This window comes from Alternaria metachromatica (genome assembly GCF_023757995.1).
Source record: "Alternaria metachromatica strain BMP 0045 chromosome Unknown scaffold_5, whole genome shotgun sequence".
In the NCBI taxonomy this organism is placed as follows: Eukaryota; Fungi; Ascomycota; class Dothideomycetes; order Pleosporales; family Pleosporaceae; genus Alternaria; species Alternaria metachromatica.
The window spans coordinates 568,944-587,081 of record NW_026055496.1 but is presented as its reverse complement, the minus strand read 5'-3'; the positions used below and the strand labels follow the sequence as shown (position 1 = coordinate 587,081).

General features: G+C 53.4%; 5 protein-coding genes across 5 annotated transcripts; all 5 read right to left on the bottom strand.

Annotated features, from left to right (window-relative positions):
• Nucleotides 1-4: 4 nt before the first annotated feature.
• On the bottom strand, nucleotides 5-2,826 carry J4E83_003134 (uncharacterized protein; the record flags this gene model as incomplete). The annotated part of the gene is made up of 8 exons (XM_049330073.1): nucleotides 5-104; nucleotides 158-553; nucleotides 603-740; nucleotides 787-2,293; nucleotides 2,343-2,476; nucleotides 2,541-2,646; nucleotides 2,703-2,741; nucleotides 2,790-2,826. The coding sequence occupies 8 exons, from the start codon at nucleotides 2,824-2,826 to the stop codon at nucleotides 5-7; spliced, it is 2,457 nt and encodes an 818-aa protein (XP_049190569.1).
• Nucleotides 2,827-4,004: 1,178 nt separating this feature from the next.
• On the bottom strand, nucleotides 4,005-5,976 carry J4E83_003133 (uncharacterized protein; the record flags this gene model as incomplete). The annotated part of the gene is made up of 4 exons (XM_049330072.1): nucleotides 4,005-4,276; nucleotides 4,329-5,518; nucleotides 5,577-5,869; nucleotides 5,974-5,976. The coding sequence occupies 4 exons, from the start codon at nucleotides 5,974-5,976 to the stop codon at nucleotides 4,005-4,007; spliced, it is 1,758 nt and encodes a 585-aa protein (XP_049190568.1).
• A 507-nt stretch (nucleotides 5,977-6,483) lies between these two features.
• Nucleotides 6,484-10,055, bottom strand: J4E83_003132 (uncharacterized protein; the record flags this gene model as incomplete). Its single annotated transcript, XM_049330071.1, has 9 exons — nucleotides 6,484-6,687; nucleotides 6,736-6,902; nucleotides 6,954-9,189; nucleotides 9,240-9,257; nucleotides 9,307-9,354; nucleotides 9,403-9,543; nucleotides 9,595-9,645; nucleotides 9,696-9,815; nucleotides 9,867-10,055. 9 exons carry the CDS (start codon nucleotides 10,053-10,055, stop codon nucleotides 6,484-6,486), a joined length of 3,174 nt encoding a protein of 1,057 aa, XP_049190567.1.
• Nucleotides 10,056-11,477: 1,422 nt separating this feature from the next.
• XPO1 (Exportin-1) lies at nucleotides 11,478-15,038 on the bottom strand (the record flags this gene model as incomplete). The annotated part of the gene is made up of 7 exons (XM_049330070.1): nucleotides 11,478-11,715; nucleotides 11,763-12,316; nucleotides 12,398-14,574; nucleotides 14,622-14,693; nucleotides 14,749-14,821; nucleotides 14,876-14,905; nucleotides 14,973-15,038. The coding sequence occupies 7 exons, from the start codon at nucleotides 15,036-15,038 to the stop codon at nucleotides 11,478-11,480; spliced, it is 3,210 nt and encodes a 1,069-aa protein (XP_049190566.1).
• Nucleotides 15,039-17,259: 2,221 nt separating this feature from the next.
• J4E83_003130 (uncharacterized protein) lies at nucleotides 17,260-17,879 on the bottom strand (the record flags this gene model as incomplete). Its single annotated transcript, XM_049330069.1, has 3 exons — nucleotides 17,260-17,334; nucleotides 17,411-17,575; nucleotides 17,628-17,879. The coding sequence occupies 3 exons, from the start codon at nucleotides 17,877-17,879 to the stop codon at nucleotides 17,260-17,262; spliced, it is 492 nt and encodes a 163-aa protein (XP_049190565.1).
• Nucleotides 17,880-18,138: the final 259 nt, after the last annotated feature.

Here is an 18,138-nt window from a genome sequence, read left to right as displayed (position 1 = left end):
GTGTTTATTCTTGTCCGAAACCGACGGTTTCCTCAACAGCAATTGTAAGTTTCTGGTTGAGTGCTTCGAACGTTTTGTACGGTGGTAAATCGAGACGGTTGAAACTGAGCATCTTGTTAGTAGTTGACGCGGGTATTGACTTGGATGTATATCATACCATGTGTGTGATTTTGGCAATTGGTTGGGCTCACCAGCCTTCTCGATCGTGAATCTTCTCGGTCCATCACTACCTTGCAGATCCTTGAATCCGTTGACGGGGATACGTGATGTACCAGTAGCGAATTGTAGGAGACGGGACTTCTGCTCAGCGTCCCAACTGCGAATGCACTTCCAGAAGTTCTGGATGACCTCGTCGTTTTCTGTGTAGCCACGGTAATCGGTGTGCTTCTTCCAGTCATCGACATCGATATCCGCAATACCACCGATGAGCAATTCGAGCTCACGTTCGTCAAAGACGTTCACAAGATCCGCAGGGATGAGTTCGTGGAATCCGGTGATAAAGGCCTGGAATTGCTCTTCAACTCGTTTCTGAATGCGCCATTCGGTAATGAGCCTAAGCGGTTAGCACGACTCTGGAACAGAGCAAGATCAGGTTTACATACTCAACGTATTCGTGTTTGTTCTCGTTAGTCACCTCGATGTCATCGCCTCCGGGCTTCAGCTCAATGCTGACGGTTTCACCGAAACGTTCGTCGTCGGTTGCAAAGGTCAGCTCTAGAGCGTCTGTGATATCATTGTTCCTACTGTTGTTAGCTCATGTCCACTGAAACCAGATACTCAACTTACAGCATCCATTCCAAGTTGCGATGGAAGTCCGCATCGACACCCTCCATGTCCTGAAGGGCGACCTTCTTCCTCAAGATCATCTTGTAGAAAGCTCCGATGAAGAAGGCGTCCAAGAAACGGCGGTGGAAAATGGCCAGACCAACAACACGACCAATGAACTTGAAATAGTTCAAATGTTCGGGGTTAATGCCGGAATGAGGGTTGATCTGAAGAGTGTAGTTGTCGTGCGCAGAGTATTCGAACAAGCAGTAGAAGGGGTTGAACATCTCGTGGGAAAGCAGGAAGAAGAATTCTCGAGAAAGACCTCCGTAATCCAAACCGTCTTCACCGTCGAACTTGATCATTAATCGCTTCTTCAGATCGGCAGCACTCTGGCGCATAATCTCGTGGTAGGAGTCTTCGAAGATATGCGTTCGGCGCACCTTGACGTGACATTGGCCACTGACAATGCGCAGTGCAGGTTGCGATCTGAAGTAGATGAGCTTGCGACGGAAATCGCGCTTGTACTGAGGTACGTTCTGGTCCAACGAAGAAGGCAATCTCGGATCGTCCCACGTGGTGGTCTTCGTGTTGTGGTCCACAAAGTAAACTCTGGCCGTGTTGGTGAGGCGCATTTCCCATCCAGATGGTAGTGGTCCAAGTTGAGAGACGGGCTGTTGTTGAATTGTGCTTCCGTTCGCGGCCTGACCACCGTACATCCTAATGTACTGTTGTCGGCGCGGATCCACCCATGTTGTCGTTCGCGTGTTGTGATCAACAAAGTATGGCCGACCCTCGGGGGTATGCCGCTGCTCCCAACCAGACGGGAGCTCTCCTGTACCAGCAGTAGTCGCTCCAGTCGCCATCATGCTTGCGGCGTTGGCTGAGCCAGCGGGCGGCGATGGCTGGCGCTCGGTGAGGGTAGGTGAGTTGGCTCCCGTTCGGTCTTCGGGCAACATGCGGTTCTGATGTCGCATGCGCTCCTGTTGAGTCTGCGCAGCTACATCTCGGCGCTGGTCTGCTTCGTTGAAGCCTGCGCCTGGCCTGATCCAGGTGGTCTGCCTGGTGTTGTGGTCGACGTAGTAGGTTCGCCCTAGGTGATCCTCACGGCGCTCCCAGCCATTCGGTAGTCTTCCTTGCGCATCCTCAAAGGCGCTGTATGCACCGCCGCTGTTGCGAGCGGGGTTTGCTCCATTCGGTGCGGGACCAGGTCCAGCGGGCGGGCCGGTTGGCGTGCCTGCTGGAGGCGCTTGGCTGAGACGCTGGGCAGCGGGTTGGCCTGCGACTGATGGTCGTTGCTGGCCGGGATATACGTCAGGAGGGTGGAGGTTCGTCGTCGATTGTTGTGGAGTTGGCACAGCGCCAGCAGGAGCCCCGTTTACGGATGGGTGCGGGGATGCGGTCGGGCGGGTGGCGTTCTGGCCGCCTTGGCTGATGGGCGCGGTGAGGTTAGTAGAGAGGTTGAGGATAAGCTTGCCGTGGACGACCATGTTGTCGTTGGACTTTTTGAGATCGCGCGTAAGCATCTCTGAGGGTTTGTTAGCATATGGCGCAGGAGCGGCATGGATCAGGCCTACCATCCCCGCCCGCGTCGAGGTCTATCACCGACCCTATGCGGACATTGATGACGCCCAGGAAGCCCTGGTCCTTCTTCTTGAACTTCTTCTGGTCAAAGATCTGAACCGCGAGGACGCTCTCTTCGTTCACTTTCCTGTGTCGTGTGTTAGCGTCATGGGAAAGCGTGGGAGGCGAGGGACGGGCCCGGGGCAGCGTACATGTCGAAGCTCTCGTTCCAGTAGGGGTTCAGCGTCTTCTTGATGACGCTCGTGGTGCGCGTCTGCTCGCCATTGATCGTGGCCACGGCGAAGGGGTCCGGAAATCCTGCAGCACATGCATGAGCGACGTGACGCCATGGGCCTGGCTGGGGGCATACATACGGAACACATCGCGCTTGTAGAGCCCATCGGCGGCGATGACTGCATCGTGTCAGTGTCGTCTCGGGGGTCACGGGAGGTCAGACGTACTGGTGATGCGCAGGTTGGGCTGGCCGGCGCCGTCCATGATGCGCGGATACGCAGCGCACGAGCAGGGCGCGCAGGTGCGGGAGAGCGGGAGCTGGAGGCGGCGGTCGAGGGGCGGCTCTCAGAGCTCGCGGTGGTATGGGGGGCCTCTTCGCGGAGGGCCGTGGTGGTGGTGATGTATGGCGTCTCTGGGCTGCGGCGGAGCGACGAGGGTGCTGCAGTACAGGTACTGGAGGAGGCTGTGCGGTGCCAGAGCGGCCGTGCGTAGTCTACAAAGGCGCGGCGGGCGTTCACGGTCCTGCCCGAAGAGCTCCCGGCCTGCGATGGCAGCTGCTTATACAATCCTTTGCAATCGCTGCCAGTCGCTATCCCGCCTCTGTCTCTGCTGTCCAGGCCCGGCGGCTAGGGCGTTGAGCGCTGCGGCGTGAACGATGCGATTGCGCGAGGATGCCTTGTGCTGCCTTGGCGCTTGCCCCGCCTGGTGGGAGACCGATGCGAACTGCTGACAACTGGAGCCGAACGACTCGCGATATATGCTTTCCACGGGGAATTGGGTTCAGAATAGTAGCAACAAGAGTCCTGGCAGGTGTACTCCTTGTCTGGATGGCGAACGCGTGTCTGTCAGGATTGCGTTTGCCCACGAGACGCATGGCATCGATGATGTCAAACCCGCCCGACCTCCCTGTCACCGCCCGCTAGCATATCCATGGACCGAAATAACAGCGTATCCCTCGACCACATCTCTGCTGCCGCACATGGTGCTGGAACTGTCTCCAGTCCCATCTACGTTTTCTTGGTCTTGTCCGTACATGTTTCGAGCTTCTGGGCGCTCACTGCGACGCCTCAGCTGCACCCTATCACCCGACCTCGCCTCAAACACACTGCAAACCACCAGTCAAACACCAAGACTATCATTCGTCTAGACGCGAGCCACATGCAAGGCCACACATTCCTGGGTAAACGGCACCGCCACACGTATGATCCAGCTCAGATCACGTCCCGCCTGTTCCGTATTGCCGTATGCTCAGGCCGAGTGGGTACTGCCGTCAGTTCACTGTAATGCTGCACCGCCACATGTGCCCATCTAGACATGACTTTCAAGTTTCAGAATGAACTTTTTTCGCTGTACACCTAATCTAGTGCGAACCATCCACCTGCTCCAATGCAACCATATGCTGAAATCTAATCTCTATCACGCCAAACTCCACGCTCATCGTCTTACTCTCTAAAACTATCCCCAATCTCAATCTTCTGCATACCCAGCAGGGCCCGTAGTTTGAGGTACGTCTCATATCCACTCAATTGCATTTCGACTCGCATGTGTCTCGTCCACGCGCCCAGCCAGCTAAGGAAGTTGCTCGGCCAAAGCACGCTGCCGTTGAGGTTGTCCAAACTCTCTTCGTAAACCGTACGACTAGCATACCGGGCTAGAATGAGAAAAGTGCGCATGGGGCCTTGGCGTGTATGTAGACCTTCGTCCAAAGAGCGCGCTTGAGGAATAGTCAGTATCGAGGTCTGATGGAGAATAGTGGCACGACTTACTCAGATCGTTCGTCTTCAAAATCAACAGAATCACCCTCGGAACCTGTCCAAGCAGCTCAATCAGGCTCTCAATCAACCCGTCTCCCAAAGCATCTCCGATGACTTTCTTTTCTTCACTTGTCCTGCTCGTCATCACGCCACCTGTGCCACTCTCCTTCTTCGCCAGCACGGTATAGTCTCTTCCTGTGATTGCCGACGCGAATAGAGGGAAATGCTCTTCTTTGATCCCTGCTACCTCATAGGCGTACTTGCGCATACCAGCTTCGTCAGCGTCCAAGACGGCGAGCCAAAGCTTTGCGTAGTTGCGTCGCAGGGGCAAGGGAATGTCGCGATAGAGACCGTGATCGTATAGGATAACATCGAAGTTGGACTTGCCTCCGCGAGCGGGGTTGTGTCGAATGGCGATGTTTCCACCGTGAGGGTCGCAATGAAGTGGTGCATCTCTGCCAAAGATCATCTCGTTGAATATCCGAGCCAAGGCTGCCGACACTTCATCTCTATCAATGCCGTGTTCATCCAAGCTCTTGAGGTCGTCTGTCCGGAATCCAGATACGTATTCCATGACAAGCAGTCGGCGCTTGGCCCAGAGAACTTTAGGTATGACGACGGGCACATCGCGGACGTGGGAGAAGTACTCACGTGCGCGCATAGCGTTCTTCCCTTCAAGGGCGAAGTCGAGTTCTTGTGGGAGAGAGAGTTGCATTTCGTCGGATAGCCAGGTCAAATCGTATTCGGGAAACCAGCGCTTAAGCGTGGTGAAGGAGAAGCTTGTCAAAGCCAGGTCGAGTTTGGCCCATTCGTCTAGCGCTGGATGTTGTACCTTGACGGCGACCTTCTGGCCAGTCTCACGGACTGTTGCGCGGTGCACTTGAGCCAGCGAGGCCGCGCCTATGGGCCGTTCCTCGAACTCTGAGAAGAAGTCTGAGAGTTCCAGGCCCGTGTCTCGCCGGCACATGTCCTGTATGGATTCGAAGGAGGATATCGGGCATTGGTCTTGTAGCGGTATAAAGGTATCGCACCATTCGTTCGGCAAGAGGTAGTTCATGCTGCTCAGATGTTGTCCCAGCTTTATGAAGATGGAGCCGTTCTTCTCGAGCGTGCGGAGGGTACGTTTGGCGCATCGGAGGTGGCAGGCTTTGAGTTGCTCGTTGTAGTCGGGCTCATCGTCACGCTTGAGTATGTCGCGATAGCTGTGAGAACAGGTATATTAGCTATCGAGTGTTCAATTGGATTGCACCAGGCACATACTCTCTTATGTTGAGTACCAGCGTCGCAACCACCCTGTAGCTGCGCTGCGCTGCCACATAGGCGTGTTTAGCATCGTCGTTTACTGTGACGATAGCTGCGCCGATTGCGACTCCACCTCCAGTTATCAGCAGTCGTCTCCTTCTCTTGCTGCCCTTTGAGCCCCTCCCCGCAGCTTTGGCCGTGGCATTGGCTGCCTCATTGGCCTGGCTTGCAAATGTCCTCTGCGCTCCAAGGCGGGTCGAGAATGCACTGTGCCCGGCCGACGTGTTTCGCTGTTGCCATAGGCCTTGTCGCTGCGGCGTCGTGTGTCGTTGGGACCGTATACAAGCTCGGCAAGTCCACGTCCTTCGGAGGAGCGGACTAGTAAGGGCGCTCAGAGTCGACATTATGTGTATACCATGGTCGGCAGGGTCCAAGCACTGCAGAGGGTAGGGCGCTCAGACAGAGATGCGAAAGCGAACGACAAGCGGCAACAGACCATGCGCTTCTAGCCACAAATGTCGTCGTTCGACATTTTTCGATGGAGGCGTCGCGCGAATCGGAACCGGGACGCCACACCCTTGTCGGTTTGCGGCGACCATCGACACTGCCGAGCCCCATCACATGCTAAACCACCTTGCCCAGACACGGTACTGCTTGAACAATCTCACTTGCATATCGAATTTGCTAACATAACGCGCGCCTTTAAAACAAATTCGGCTTCCATAACCAGCTGCACCGGATAAGACACGCCGTCTAACAGTTACTACTTGTTAATGAAAGCATCATGACACCCTTCCCTCTACTGGTATAGCAATTCCCACGAGATATCCAGTCTATTGCGCAACGCCTGAACTGTATCACCATTATCCATTCACCCATGTGCCCACAACCGATCCACCAAACTGTCCATCATCCCCACCTCTGTCTACATGTCGACCGTTTCGTTGAAGCAGAGTACGCCGTTGCCCTTGAGATAGCCATCGACTCCGTCGGGTGTGTTCTGTCGACGCGGATTTGCCACATGAAGGCTCGCGGATTGGGCGGCATCTTCGGCTGGGGAATCGGTGATGTCCGTAACGAGGACCAGGCCGGCTGTTTTGATCGATTCGATCAGGGCAGGAGCGAGTGACTGGTCATTGTTAGTACTGAATTGCGTAGTGAGTCGTATTCCTCTCACCAGTAAACGCGAACTGCAAATCAGGCCCATAAAGTTGTTGTCTCTAGCGATTTGCACAGCCTCCTTTACAGACGTTGTTGTGCGGCCGCTGCTTTGAATGATGTTTGTATTTCCAGAAGGCGACTGCGAAGTATCGGCTCCGAGCTCGTTGCAGAGGAGAACTGGATCTATCTCAATGTTAGCATCTGTTGCATTCATTGTTCTATGATTGAACTCACAGTTGGGCTGCTTCCAGTTGATAACCGTGCAGATGTCCTGGTTGAAGGAGCTGAACAGCACACTTCTCAGTGTCCCATCTATCTCGCCCGCGCCTTGCTCCCTCAATCGACGTGCATGTTCAAAGACTACAGATAAGATCTTGTCCGCGAAAGCGTTCATGTCGTGCGTGGGGCCGAGTTTGAGGCGTTCTTCTTCGAGCCGGGATGGGAACAGAACGTGCAGCTCCACATGAATGTGAGCCGGAAGTGCCGACAAGGCATCTTTCAGCGTAATGAACGAAGAAGCCATGATTTGATAGATATTTGGTATGTTGATCGAACCATTGTTGCCGAGTTCCGCAGCAAGCTGGTCTGCGGCCGTGGTGGTTTGCGCGACGCCGATCGCAGCGAATTGCGCATACGTAAGGATGTTGACCGGAACTTCTAGCCCGTGATGATTGACCTTCCATCTCGGATGTAGCACCGGTATGCCATCTGCAGTCAGTTGGACGAACAGGCGGACGTATTCACCAGACAGGCTGGATCCGGTGATGAGTGTGTGCGGCTGTGAGTCCAGTTGACTAGTAGCCTTCCAGTAAGTTGCAAAGTGTGTAATCTCGAGCGGAATTCCGTGGAACGGCTTGACCACCTGGAAGTCGAAGGTGACTCTGCCAATGGCTCGTAGTCTTGGGTCAAACAGTTCGAGATGCCAACGGCCCGTGCTTTTTGAACGCTCCGTAAATACCTTTGAAGAAGCCACACTGCGAGCGATAACCTTTGATCCTATCGTAGGATACACGTCGAAGTCGATAGAGAAGGTATCGAGATTCTCGATCTGGAAAGAGATGACCTTGAACTCATCTTGTATGGGTAGCAGGATATTGCGTGGTATAAGATCGGAGCTCTTCGAGGAGATGGTAAGCCTTGCAGCAGGATACTTCGACTCGTCATAGAATCGAATGGCATCTTTGCCCACCTTCTCGAAGTTGATGACTACGAACGTCTTCGTGTCGAGGAAGTTGTGGCCATATCTTCGGAAGGGTATGATCGGTGGTGGTAGGATGAACTCGGGAATACCGTCAGGATCGCCTTCAATATCCATGGCTGTAGGCATTGAGCTGGACAGCTGAGAGGATATTTGAGGCGAGGCCTGTTTCTGTGTCATGAGCCCGACACCGCGTCCAACAGAAGCAAGTAGCTGCATGCACTCTAGATGCCCTTCCCATGTTGCGTAGTACATGGCGGAAAGACCCTTCTCATCCACAATGTCTACGTCGACTTGACATTGAAGTAGCGTCTTAAGACACTCCACATGACCCTCGCTCGCAGCATGAAAGAGTGGCGTCCATTGGTAGAGTTTGTCCGGCTGGTCGAGGTCGGCGCCGTATTTCCGTAGCATCAGCAAGGCTTCTGGCGTCTTGCCCGATCGTGCCACCAAGTGTTGAGGGAACAGCCCTTCCGCATCCGAAAGCATCTCTGCTGACCTTTGTAGAAGGAGTTCGAGGATCTCTAGCGATGCATATTGGCATGCGAGATTGAGCGGCACATGCTCTCCAGGACCCAGACGCGTAAGATCAGCACCTCGCGAAAGGAGTATCTCCACGCAAGCGAGCTTTGAGTGCACAATGGCATGTATAAGGGGCGTGAAGCTGTCCTGATCCCGGAAGTTCACTGTTTCTGGAGCAGCGTTTATGAGTTCCTGAACCAGCTCCACGTACCCATGCATACAAGCGTAATGCAATGGTATTCTGCCGTAGACGTCCGTCGCATGCACATCCACGTTGCTCGATAGGCCAAGTTTGAGTACTTCGATCCTTCCGCTGATGGCCGACTTATGGAGACAATTTCGCTCGTTGATCTCATCCTCTTGCTGGAGATTCACAAGATTCGAATCGAGCAAAATCCTCAATGCAGACTCTGGCGCTTCGGCAACGGTGCTGAGAAACGCTCTAGAGATGTGGTCGCTTGCATCGGGGAGGGTCGACAGACGGGCGAGGCACTCTTCTATCTTGCCTTGGTTCGCGGTGTTGATGGCTTGCACAAATTGGTTGTCGAGCTCGAGTTTCGCTTCGAAAGCAGGTTCGGAGACGCGTGGTTCGGCTGTGGGATGAGGGGCTTGTACTCCTTCGCCTTCAGCCCATCCTGAGAAATCAAGGAGTGCCTGGGTTGCTTGGTCGGACAGCGTGCTGATGACTTCTCGGTTGAAGCATGGTTGGACTTCGACGGCGCGCGCGAGGTAAAGCTGCTTTTCCCTTGACTGGTATGGAGTCAGTCAATGTCGATGATGCGCAGGTGATGGTAACGGACTTTGGATGTTTTGTCCCACTAGGCAATGTTAGCAGGCCGTTGACAACAGAGGGTGGGTGCATCGAACCTTTTTGAGGATCTTTGAAAAGGCTGTTTCGTTCACTTCCACGAATTGCTAAGTCAGGTTAGTGGGGGCAGCCCCGAGTGCGTGCGGACCAATCACCTCAAGCTTGTTAAGATCCATGCTAAACTGCTTTAGCCCCTCCTCGAGGGCAACATATCGCGAGGATGTCTTGGAGACAGACTGCGGGTGTTGTTGCATGACTCTCTTCTTATCGAGAAGCGTGGTCAAGCGCAGACGCAACTGCGACAGAAGTGAGCGCTGAACACCCCACACACAACGAGTTGAACATACCTCTGCCTCTTTCTGTAGGTAAAACGTGTTGACCTTTTCGAGCTCACGTTCCTGCGCATCAAGTAAGAATCTATGTATACGTCGCTGGCACAAAGACCTACCACTCGGAAGAAGAAAGTGGCCTTGTTTGCCTGCAAAGACGATTGCGGATCCAGGGATTCATGTTGAAAACCCTCGCTCTGTGGAGGTATCACTGGTGTAGCGCTAAGTTTCTTGATGAGCTACGGAATTCATGATCAGTGAAGCCTCGATAGCAGGGAAAGCATAAGGACCTTCTTGAGTGCTTTGTAGTCGACAAAGCTGGCGGCGTATTCTGGGATTTCCAGTTGCCGTTTCTGGATGTGCTTTCCGAACTTCCTGGAAAAGCGTGCTGAGTCAGTAGTGTCTTCTTTGGAAGCAAGACTCGTCGATGAGGCTGTCTTTTTCAAAACCACCAGTGGGCGGGGTTGAAGGGTCTCCATATGATGGGGAGACGTACATGATGCTAGTAGCAAGAAGAAACTCAAAAGTGTTGTTCTCGAAGCCTCGCGGCTATGCGCATACGATGATGCACAAGCGATGGATCCAGTTCCGGGTTGCGTTGCAGATCCAACCATACAGGACCCACGATGTCAGGTGTGTGGTCTTCGGCCGCCGCCTATTCGGCAGTGGAGACAGGAGAAAAGCTCAAGACGTGATGAGGCTTGCTGGTGACAGCCCAAAGAACGGCCGTGCGTGGTTGGTAGGGAAGTCGAGAAGTGAAGTCACTCACGATGCAGCTGGCGGTACCCTGCAGTGGACCGCTCAATCCATAGACTCGCTTGGGCCTGGTCAGACAGCGTGTTAGCAGGTATTTGGAAGATGCCGAACGAGGGGCCTGGCTTGAGAACGCCACCGACGACTCATTGTAGGAGGGCCACGAGATTGTGCATACGCTGGCAGAAGGGCGGAATGCCCATGTCGTTCACACGACTGGAGAGCGCGGGCGAATCAGCGGGCGTATAGCCGCCACGAGGTTCAGCAACTGCTCACAGACGGATGTCGTTAGGTCGGTCGCATGGGGCAGGGGAGGTGTCGCATGCGGATATTCTGCCGAACAGTAGTCCCGTCGCGCTGTCTGCCCAATTGACGCGTCCGACGTTGTAGTGGCAGCGCCGCCGGGTTACGTAAGGGCCAGCTGTGGCTCCTGCTAGCTCAGCTAGGTAGCTCAACCGCAGAGGATTGCATCCGGGCACCTGATCGCGACTGCCGATGCACACGCCGCTCATCATGTTCGCACGCGCGCCCTGCTACAGCCATTATCGAGGCTCATCGGCATGTGGGTCTGTATATACGGGAAGGCAAGATTCTCCGCGATAGAGCCATGTATTCCGGCAGGTCTCGTCATACTGCATGCTGCTACCTATCTCACATCCAACCTACAGTGGGACGGCCAGGGAGTGAGCTCATACATACATGCGCAATAGCCGCAGGGCAGGACCAAGGAGACAATACTGGCAGATGATTCAATACTTGAGCTTTATTCTCCACTCTCAATACGACGTTGCCTCGACGCCTACAGCGCTCCCATCAGTTTTAGTCTGTGAGCCAAGCCAGGCTACGTCCATGCCAGCTAGGTAATCATGTATCAAATGAACAAGTAACAGGTCTATAGGGTATTAGACCAAAACGAACCCATTTTCCCACCCTCGCAAGTTTGCCGATACGACTGACTCTACGCTTCCCATCCAACGCAGCGTCGCGACCGTCTCTTCAGTCACCATAACCACTGATACTCACAAGCCATACATGTCCCATCCATCGAGAAGATCGTCGGAGCGTTTGTTTTCTGCAGACTCGTGGGGAGCGCGTGCGCTATCATAGGGCGTGCGCGTAGCCACATTTGCGTTCAACTCGACGTCAAGTCACAACTCATCATCATCCATCTCCGAAGGCTTCAGCAGACCACCGACCTTCATAGCTCGTTCACGCTCTTGCTCCTTCGCGGTCTTGGCAGCCTGTTCACGCTCCTCGGCAAACAACTCAGCATTGTCGCCAGAGAACTCCTTCAGGGAGATCAGGAAGTCGCGCAGAATGACCTTGAAACGGTTCAGGTCGGAGTTGGTCGCAAACAGTCCATCGATGAAGGATGCAATTTGGGCACTGAATTTGATTAGCATGGGTCATACAAGCTAATGGATAGAACTTACGTCTGGAGGTTGGGGAAGGCAGTCGCCAGCAGGTTGCCGACAAAGTTCCGCAGGAACTCTCGGTTCGGGGTGCCTGCCTGAGCCATATCTGGCGACGTGTATATGGGACCCTGCAGCTTCTCTGAGTCGACAAGCCAGAACATTTTAGCCAGCAGCATCGACTGGGACTTGAAACCGGCTTTGTGATCGCTATCAGTGACCACGAAGAATACATCCTGAAGAATGGTCGTGAAGAATGTTTGGAAGAAGGAGTTGCAGGTTTGCTGGTCTGTTTCGGACATGTTGGAAACCAGCTCGAAGCACATGGACAGACCGGCGCTCTCAACCTCACGGTTGTCGTGCTTGCTTGCCCACATGCAGGAGTCGATAACAAACTTGAATGATCGGGCATCGAGTCGAAGCAGAGCCGGGAAGCAGCGGAGGTTGATGGTGCGTAGAAGCTTGAAGAACTCGACACGGTGTTCGGGGTATTCCGAAAAGTCCTTGTTGATCATGTCCAAGGTGCATTCGAAGACGCTGTCCATGATGTTGATGATTTGATCCTCCATCATACTCTGCGATAAGGTTAGCATATGTTTTGATAGTGGCTGAGCGAGTCCGACCATGTGCTTGCTCAGATTGGGGCGCCAACGTACATGTAGCTTGTTGATAATCGTCGTCATGACATTCAGCACTTCGGCCTCGCGAGCATCGGGAACATTGTTTTTGTAGTCAATCAAGACAGCTTCTAGCAGCTTCGGCACAATGTTATTGTGGATCATCTCCAAGTCGTCGGCCTTCTCAACGTATGTGTTGATAAGTTTCAGAATCTCCTTCTTGATCGTACGAAGGCCGCGGACCTTGGGCATCTTTGTTGCAACGTTACCCTCTCGCTGGACAGCTTCGTCGATAAGCTGTGAGCTCGCGCGGTACATTGTCAACATGTCGAAGTATATCCGGCCGATCTGGGGGTAGAAGTAGGGTCCAATTGAACCACATGCTGCGACATTAGTCTTCATAATGTTACCAACAATCTTGATGACTTCTGAATCTTGGAGGCAAGCGGGGTTTTGGTTAGCTTGGGCGATAATGTTGTCCCATGCGGAGTTTGGCAGGGACATCAGATCGGCGATCAGGCGCTCCTGCATGCTCTTCTGTCCTTGTGCGCTAATCATGTAACCGCAGGCTTCGTAGAAAGTGTGGACTTGCTGGGGTGAGAGGTCGGCGGTGATCTTTCTCAGGTTGCGAACGATCTCGTCGATGAAGGGCTCGGTCTCTCCGGGCTGAAGAGCAACAAAGTGTCGTCGGCACTTGTTCGCGATCTTGATGAACGTATCGCAAGCCATGTCCTGTACACCCTCGTGGGTCTCGTGCATGAACTCGAATAACTTGTTGACGACTGTCTTGAGGAACTTCCAGTGGGCCTTGAGGAATCGAGGATATTGACCGACAATATACATGATGTTACTGGCGACAACGGCTTTGTTGTCCTTTCCTCGCTTCATCTCAGTCAAACCGAGTAGATCCTTAATGACGGTGACCAAGAAGCGCTTCTCTGTCTCCTCGTTCATGGCACCAGAGATGGAACCGATGGCCCAGCAGAGGGTATTGCAGTTAGCCCATGACCACTCTGAGCCGTCGACTTGGCGGGCCAGCTTCTCCGACATGATTTGCTCGGTGTCGTTAACGTCCAAGTGGGTAAGGAAGACGAGGCACTCGCGAGTGGACTTGTACAGCTGGATCGTGTCGCTCTCCTTCACGAATTCACGGACGATCTCACCTTCATCGTTCTCGACGATGAGGACTTCCTCGGGCCTCACCATCTTCTCAATCATGACTGTTCGGAGGTTGGACAAAATCTCGGTGTACTTGTTCTTCCGTAGAGGGTAGTTGGCCAACTCGCGACCGCCGTTGCCGGGGATGCCCATGTTCAGGAGAGGATTCATGTCCGTTATGGGAAGCGCCTGCATCTCATCGTAGAGCTCCGAGACGAGCTTGGTCCAGTATTCCAGGCAGATCTTGAAAACCTCGCGATCGTCGATCTGGCTTATGCGAATAAGGTAGAAATGGCCATGCGTGAGGAAGTCCCTATTCATTAGGTTTTCGATGACGTTCAGGTGCATGGTGAAGAAATTTGTCAGGAAAAGCGCGAGATTCAGAACGAACTCCTGGTCCCGACCATTGCTTGAAGAGTATGTGCTCTTCAGGTCCAGGGAAAGAGGTATGATCTTCGAGATGGCCGTCAATGTCTCGGTGAACATAGAAACAAGCTTATCGTCGTATGCAGGTTCTGTGTGTAGACCGGCGATTTCAGTCAAGCACTTCAGGGTGATGTTGCGGAAATCGGGGACTTCGAGGAATCGGCTTCGCAGGGTCTCGATCAGGCTTTGGCCGCTTGGAGGTGTCTCGAAGATGTAGCCGAGAGGGATCCAGTTGAGGAAGCGCAATAAGGTTTCGAGTGTCGCCTTAATCAGAGACGCCTCGGTGGCTGTCCGCAGAACCTCTGAGCAGAGCTGGTAGATGGCCGTGAACTCGTCGCACATGCTCTGCTTCAGTTCCTTTCGCTTGACCGAAGTCATCTGCTCCTCGGAGTAATCAAAGACTTCCTCAGACAAAAGTCGCAGGATGACCATGTTGTTCTCGCATATTCCTAAGCTGCTGTGGCAGGACGATATGATCTCGTTGATGAAGGTCGGCCAGTTGTGGGGCCACTCCTGCTTCAGGACGGAGACGAGGACGAGGTTGAGCTTGTTTAGGAGGGTGCGCTCGTTGCGGAGGCTTTCGTCGTTGTTGGACAGCGAGATGATCAAGTTGACGATGAAGTTTCGGATACCTGACTGGGTTAGCAGCGCTCGGAAGACAGAGTGTTCTGTAGCATACCCTGACACTGGTCTCGAGGCAGCACCTTCCATCTAGTCATGATGACATTGTCGAGAACCTGGAGTCCGAGATCTGCCGACTGTTAGCAACGAGGACCACCAGCCTTGTAGCACGTCGCTGCACTCACACTTCGTCTGCGGGTACTGCGCATCGGATAGGATCTTGTCAACAAGAAGCCATGCATCTGGGTTCTCTTTGAACTATGCGAGGGTTAGCGGGACAAGCCTACAGCGATGGTGATTGCAGACGCCTACCTGGTTCAGCGTAGCCTGAGCTTGCTTTTGCTATAGTGGGCGACATGTTAGCCGTGTTCTCATGGGACGCCTTGGCCGGGGTCGCATAGATACGTACTTGCTCACCGCGGCCCTCGTAGAAGGCGCGCACTGTGGCGTCGAGCTCTTCAATTGACAGAGACATGGCGGGCTGCAGCGCGGCGGGAAAAGCTCCCAATCAGCCTTGTGATATCGTCTATGTCCCCAAGAAGCTCAAGCGTGGGCTCAGCTTCTTGCAGCGGTTGCGTATGGGCGCGTGGGGCGTGGGCGGAGGGCGGGCGCGCAAAGGTTCGCTGCCTTGCAGAAGTTGTGTACAGACAAAGGTGGGGCACTTGGGCGGCGGAGAGATTGTGCGGGCACGCTTGCCGAGCTGCTGCTGAGGCTACTGATAGTCGGGCGTTGCTAGACCTGAATCGGGTCCGTCTTCCTGGCTGCTCGCAGTGGTGGGGGTGTGAGGCGCTGACGTTGTTGCAGAGGCACGGGTTTCGCGGTGAAGTCGCGTTTGTCAACTGGAACTACCCGTGCCGAGAGGCAAGCACTAGTGCTCAGGGCTCCACACGCGATCGACTGATACCCTGCATCCTTCCTCCTCCATCACCACTTCCGCCGCATTGTCGATGCATGCAGATGACGTGATGCAGCTATCTTGACACGGTCACTACATTTGACTTGTATGTCCGGCTCACTGAAATTCCGCCATGGCGACCAAGACTACCCACTCTGCGATCACGGCACCATTTACACCCAAACAAAGCAGTATCTAAAGATGTTATACGGCTTCACACAACTTGATGTTCTCATTATCGTCAAGACACACATCTGTCATGATTCGATCGAGCGACCAAGTGGCCGATGGTGGTCTCAATCAGACTACTGGACAGCTTGGTCACAGCTGAACGCCTTACCAGGCAGCCCGTCGGATATATGCGAGACATCTGATGGCTTGCATCTGCGCCAGATGCAACCTTACGTCGACGCGAGATGTTGAGAGGCCTGTACTAAATACATCAGAATGCAGTATTAAGCCAGAGACAATGGAGTGATCCATCAAGGGGCTCCTTGCATGATGCGTGCCTTGCCGCCTGTTCGTTACAAAGCTGCCAATCGTTTCGCAGCAGATTCGCTTGTGGCACAGCATATCATTGACAGGTTTTATCCGGCTACTTCTTCAAACTGTAATTCACATTTTCCGCCATTGCAGAGCTAAGATATGATCGAGAGCCATGGATTCACACCAGAATATTGCTGACCACCGTAAGTCGAACCGAATTCGCGTCGCCGAGCATGGCCTAACCTCAGCATCACCTGGGCAGCCTACCACAGCATCCAAGTCCCCAGCGATGCTCCTTTCAGACTCGGTGTCTCACCTGGAAAAGGATGGGGTGTATTTGCCACGCGAAAGATCCTCAAAGGAGAAAAGATCCTACAAAAAAAGCCTCTCTTCGTCATCCGGAAGCCCCACTGGATGATCGAGGAAAGAGATGTGCTCGCCGCCTACTACGCACTGTCAAAGACAGAGAAAGCCCAGTTCCTCATTGTTCGAGACAATGGCGACGGCATTTTTTCAACCACGGAGAGGGCTTTTTCAGAAAACTCCTTCACTATCCCCGCACAGCCTGACAAGGCGCATGGCTTCTTCTTACTGCATTCTCGATTCAATCATTCTTGCCTTCCCAACTGCAAGATCCCAGATGACGCTCAACCCGACGACTCCATAATCAGCTACGCCACCCGTGACATCGAAGCCGGCGCCGAGATACTCTTTTGTTACGAACCAGACTTTGATTACAGAACTAGGGACGAGCGTCACCGCATACTGCGCTTTGAGTGTACCTGCCGAGCGTGTGACAGAACTTCAGACTTCCACGTTCTCAGCGAAATGCGACGCATCCTCATGAGAGGTCTCGATTACCTCAACACTGGTCGCCATATAGATGACTCACTTCACGGTTCTAGGGCGAGACCGATCATCGTCGATGCTGGGTTGAGAAAGGTAGCGGAAACGTACAGTATCTCGTTATCTTCCAGGTTCATATACAACGTGCTGATGATGGCGCTATGTGAACAGGAGGGCCTGTTAGATGAGTTTGTCGAAAAGCGCATGTTACCAGGTATTGTGCAATTGGCTCAGTTATTTCGCACTGAGAGCAACAGAGAGATGGCTATGAAGGCTCTAAAGCAGGACAAATGGACAGAGAGATTTGTTGTTTCGTCGTACATGTGGGGATCGCGCGATGCAGCGGACATCGCTTTTGCACAACACTATCGCTTGCTGGCTAGTCGTAGTAAAAAATAATTCTTCAGTATGTGGAATCGTTTGATTACCCAGGTGCAGATACAGCCTCTCCATGAGCCTACAAGCGACTTCACTCCTTGATCCTCCCGTCCTTGACCATCTCTCGAATAGCATCAATACTGCTCTCGACCGCTTTCTTTGCCATCTGTCACTTCGTCAGCAACTAACCGAACCTCAGCACATCTCATGTGCGCAGTCCCGACGGAAGAGTAAGTACTTACACCCTTGAACTTTTGAATCTCCTTCTCCGCCTCCGGAGTCCCCTCCTGCACATGCGGCACAACAAACTCAAACATATACGTCATGTTCAAGTCCTCGATCTCGCCAGACGGGCCATCAGAGACGATATTGCGAATATGCGTTCCATCCTCCTGTTCGAAATCGACCTTGAAACATCATCAGCCAAAAACGTCGACTTTGCGAACGATTTGTGCTTACCCAACTCGGCCAGTAGCTCCTGACAACTTCCTTGGCCTGGTCTTTGGGCCCCATTCCCTTCTTGAACTTGACATCCCGGGTTACTACACCATCTTTTTCTTCGAGTACGTCGCAGCTCTCAATTACAGGGACGAATTCTTGGGCGAAACGGATCTTGCGCTGTAGGCCGGCCCAGATTTGTGCTTGGTTGAGGACCGGTGTTGCGCCGGCTGGATTGATACGGGAGGTGTAAGCTATGTTGAAGTTTACCATGTTCGCGGTCGTTCTTCAGGATAGGATATGGTTATGTGGTGCGATAGTTGGGTTGTGAAAGTTGGTGGTTCGCGTGTTACAGGCGGGGGTAAGACGAGTGTCTGACGTCAACCGGGGATGATTGATGAAGGTCGAGAATATACAAAGTGCATGTTGGAAGTCGCTCTATATGCTTTATCTATATCGTCTGCTGAGAAATTATTGGAGCAACTAACATGCCGAGCAGTATCCAAGGCTTTGGTAAGCACCTAATGTTCGG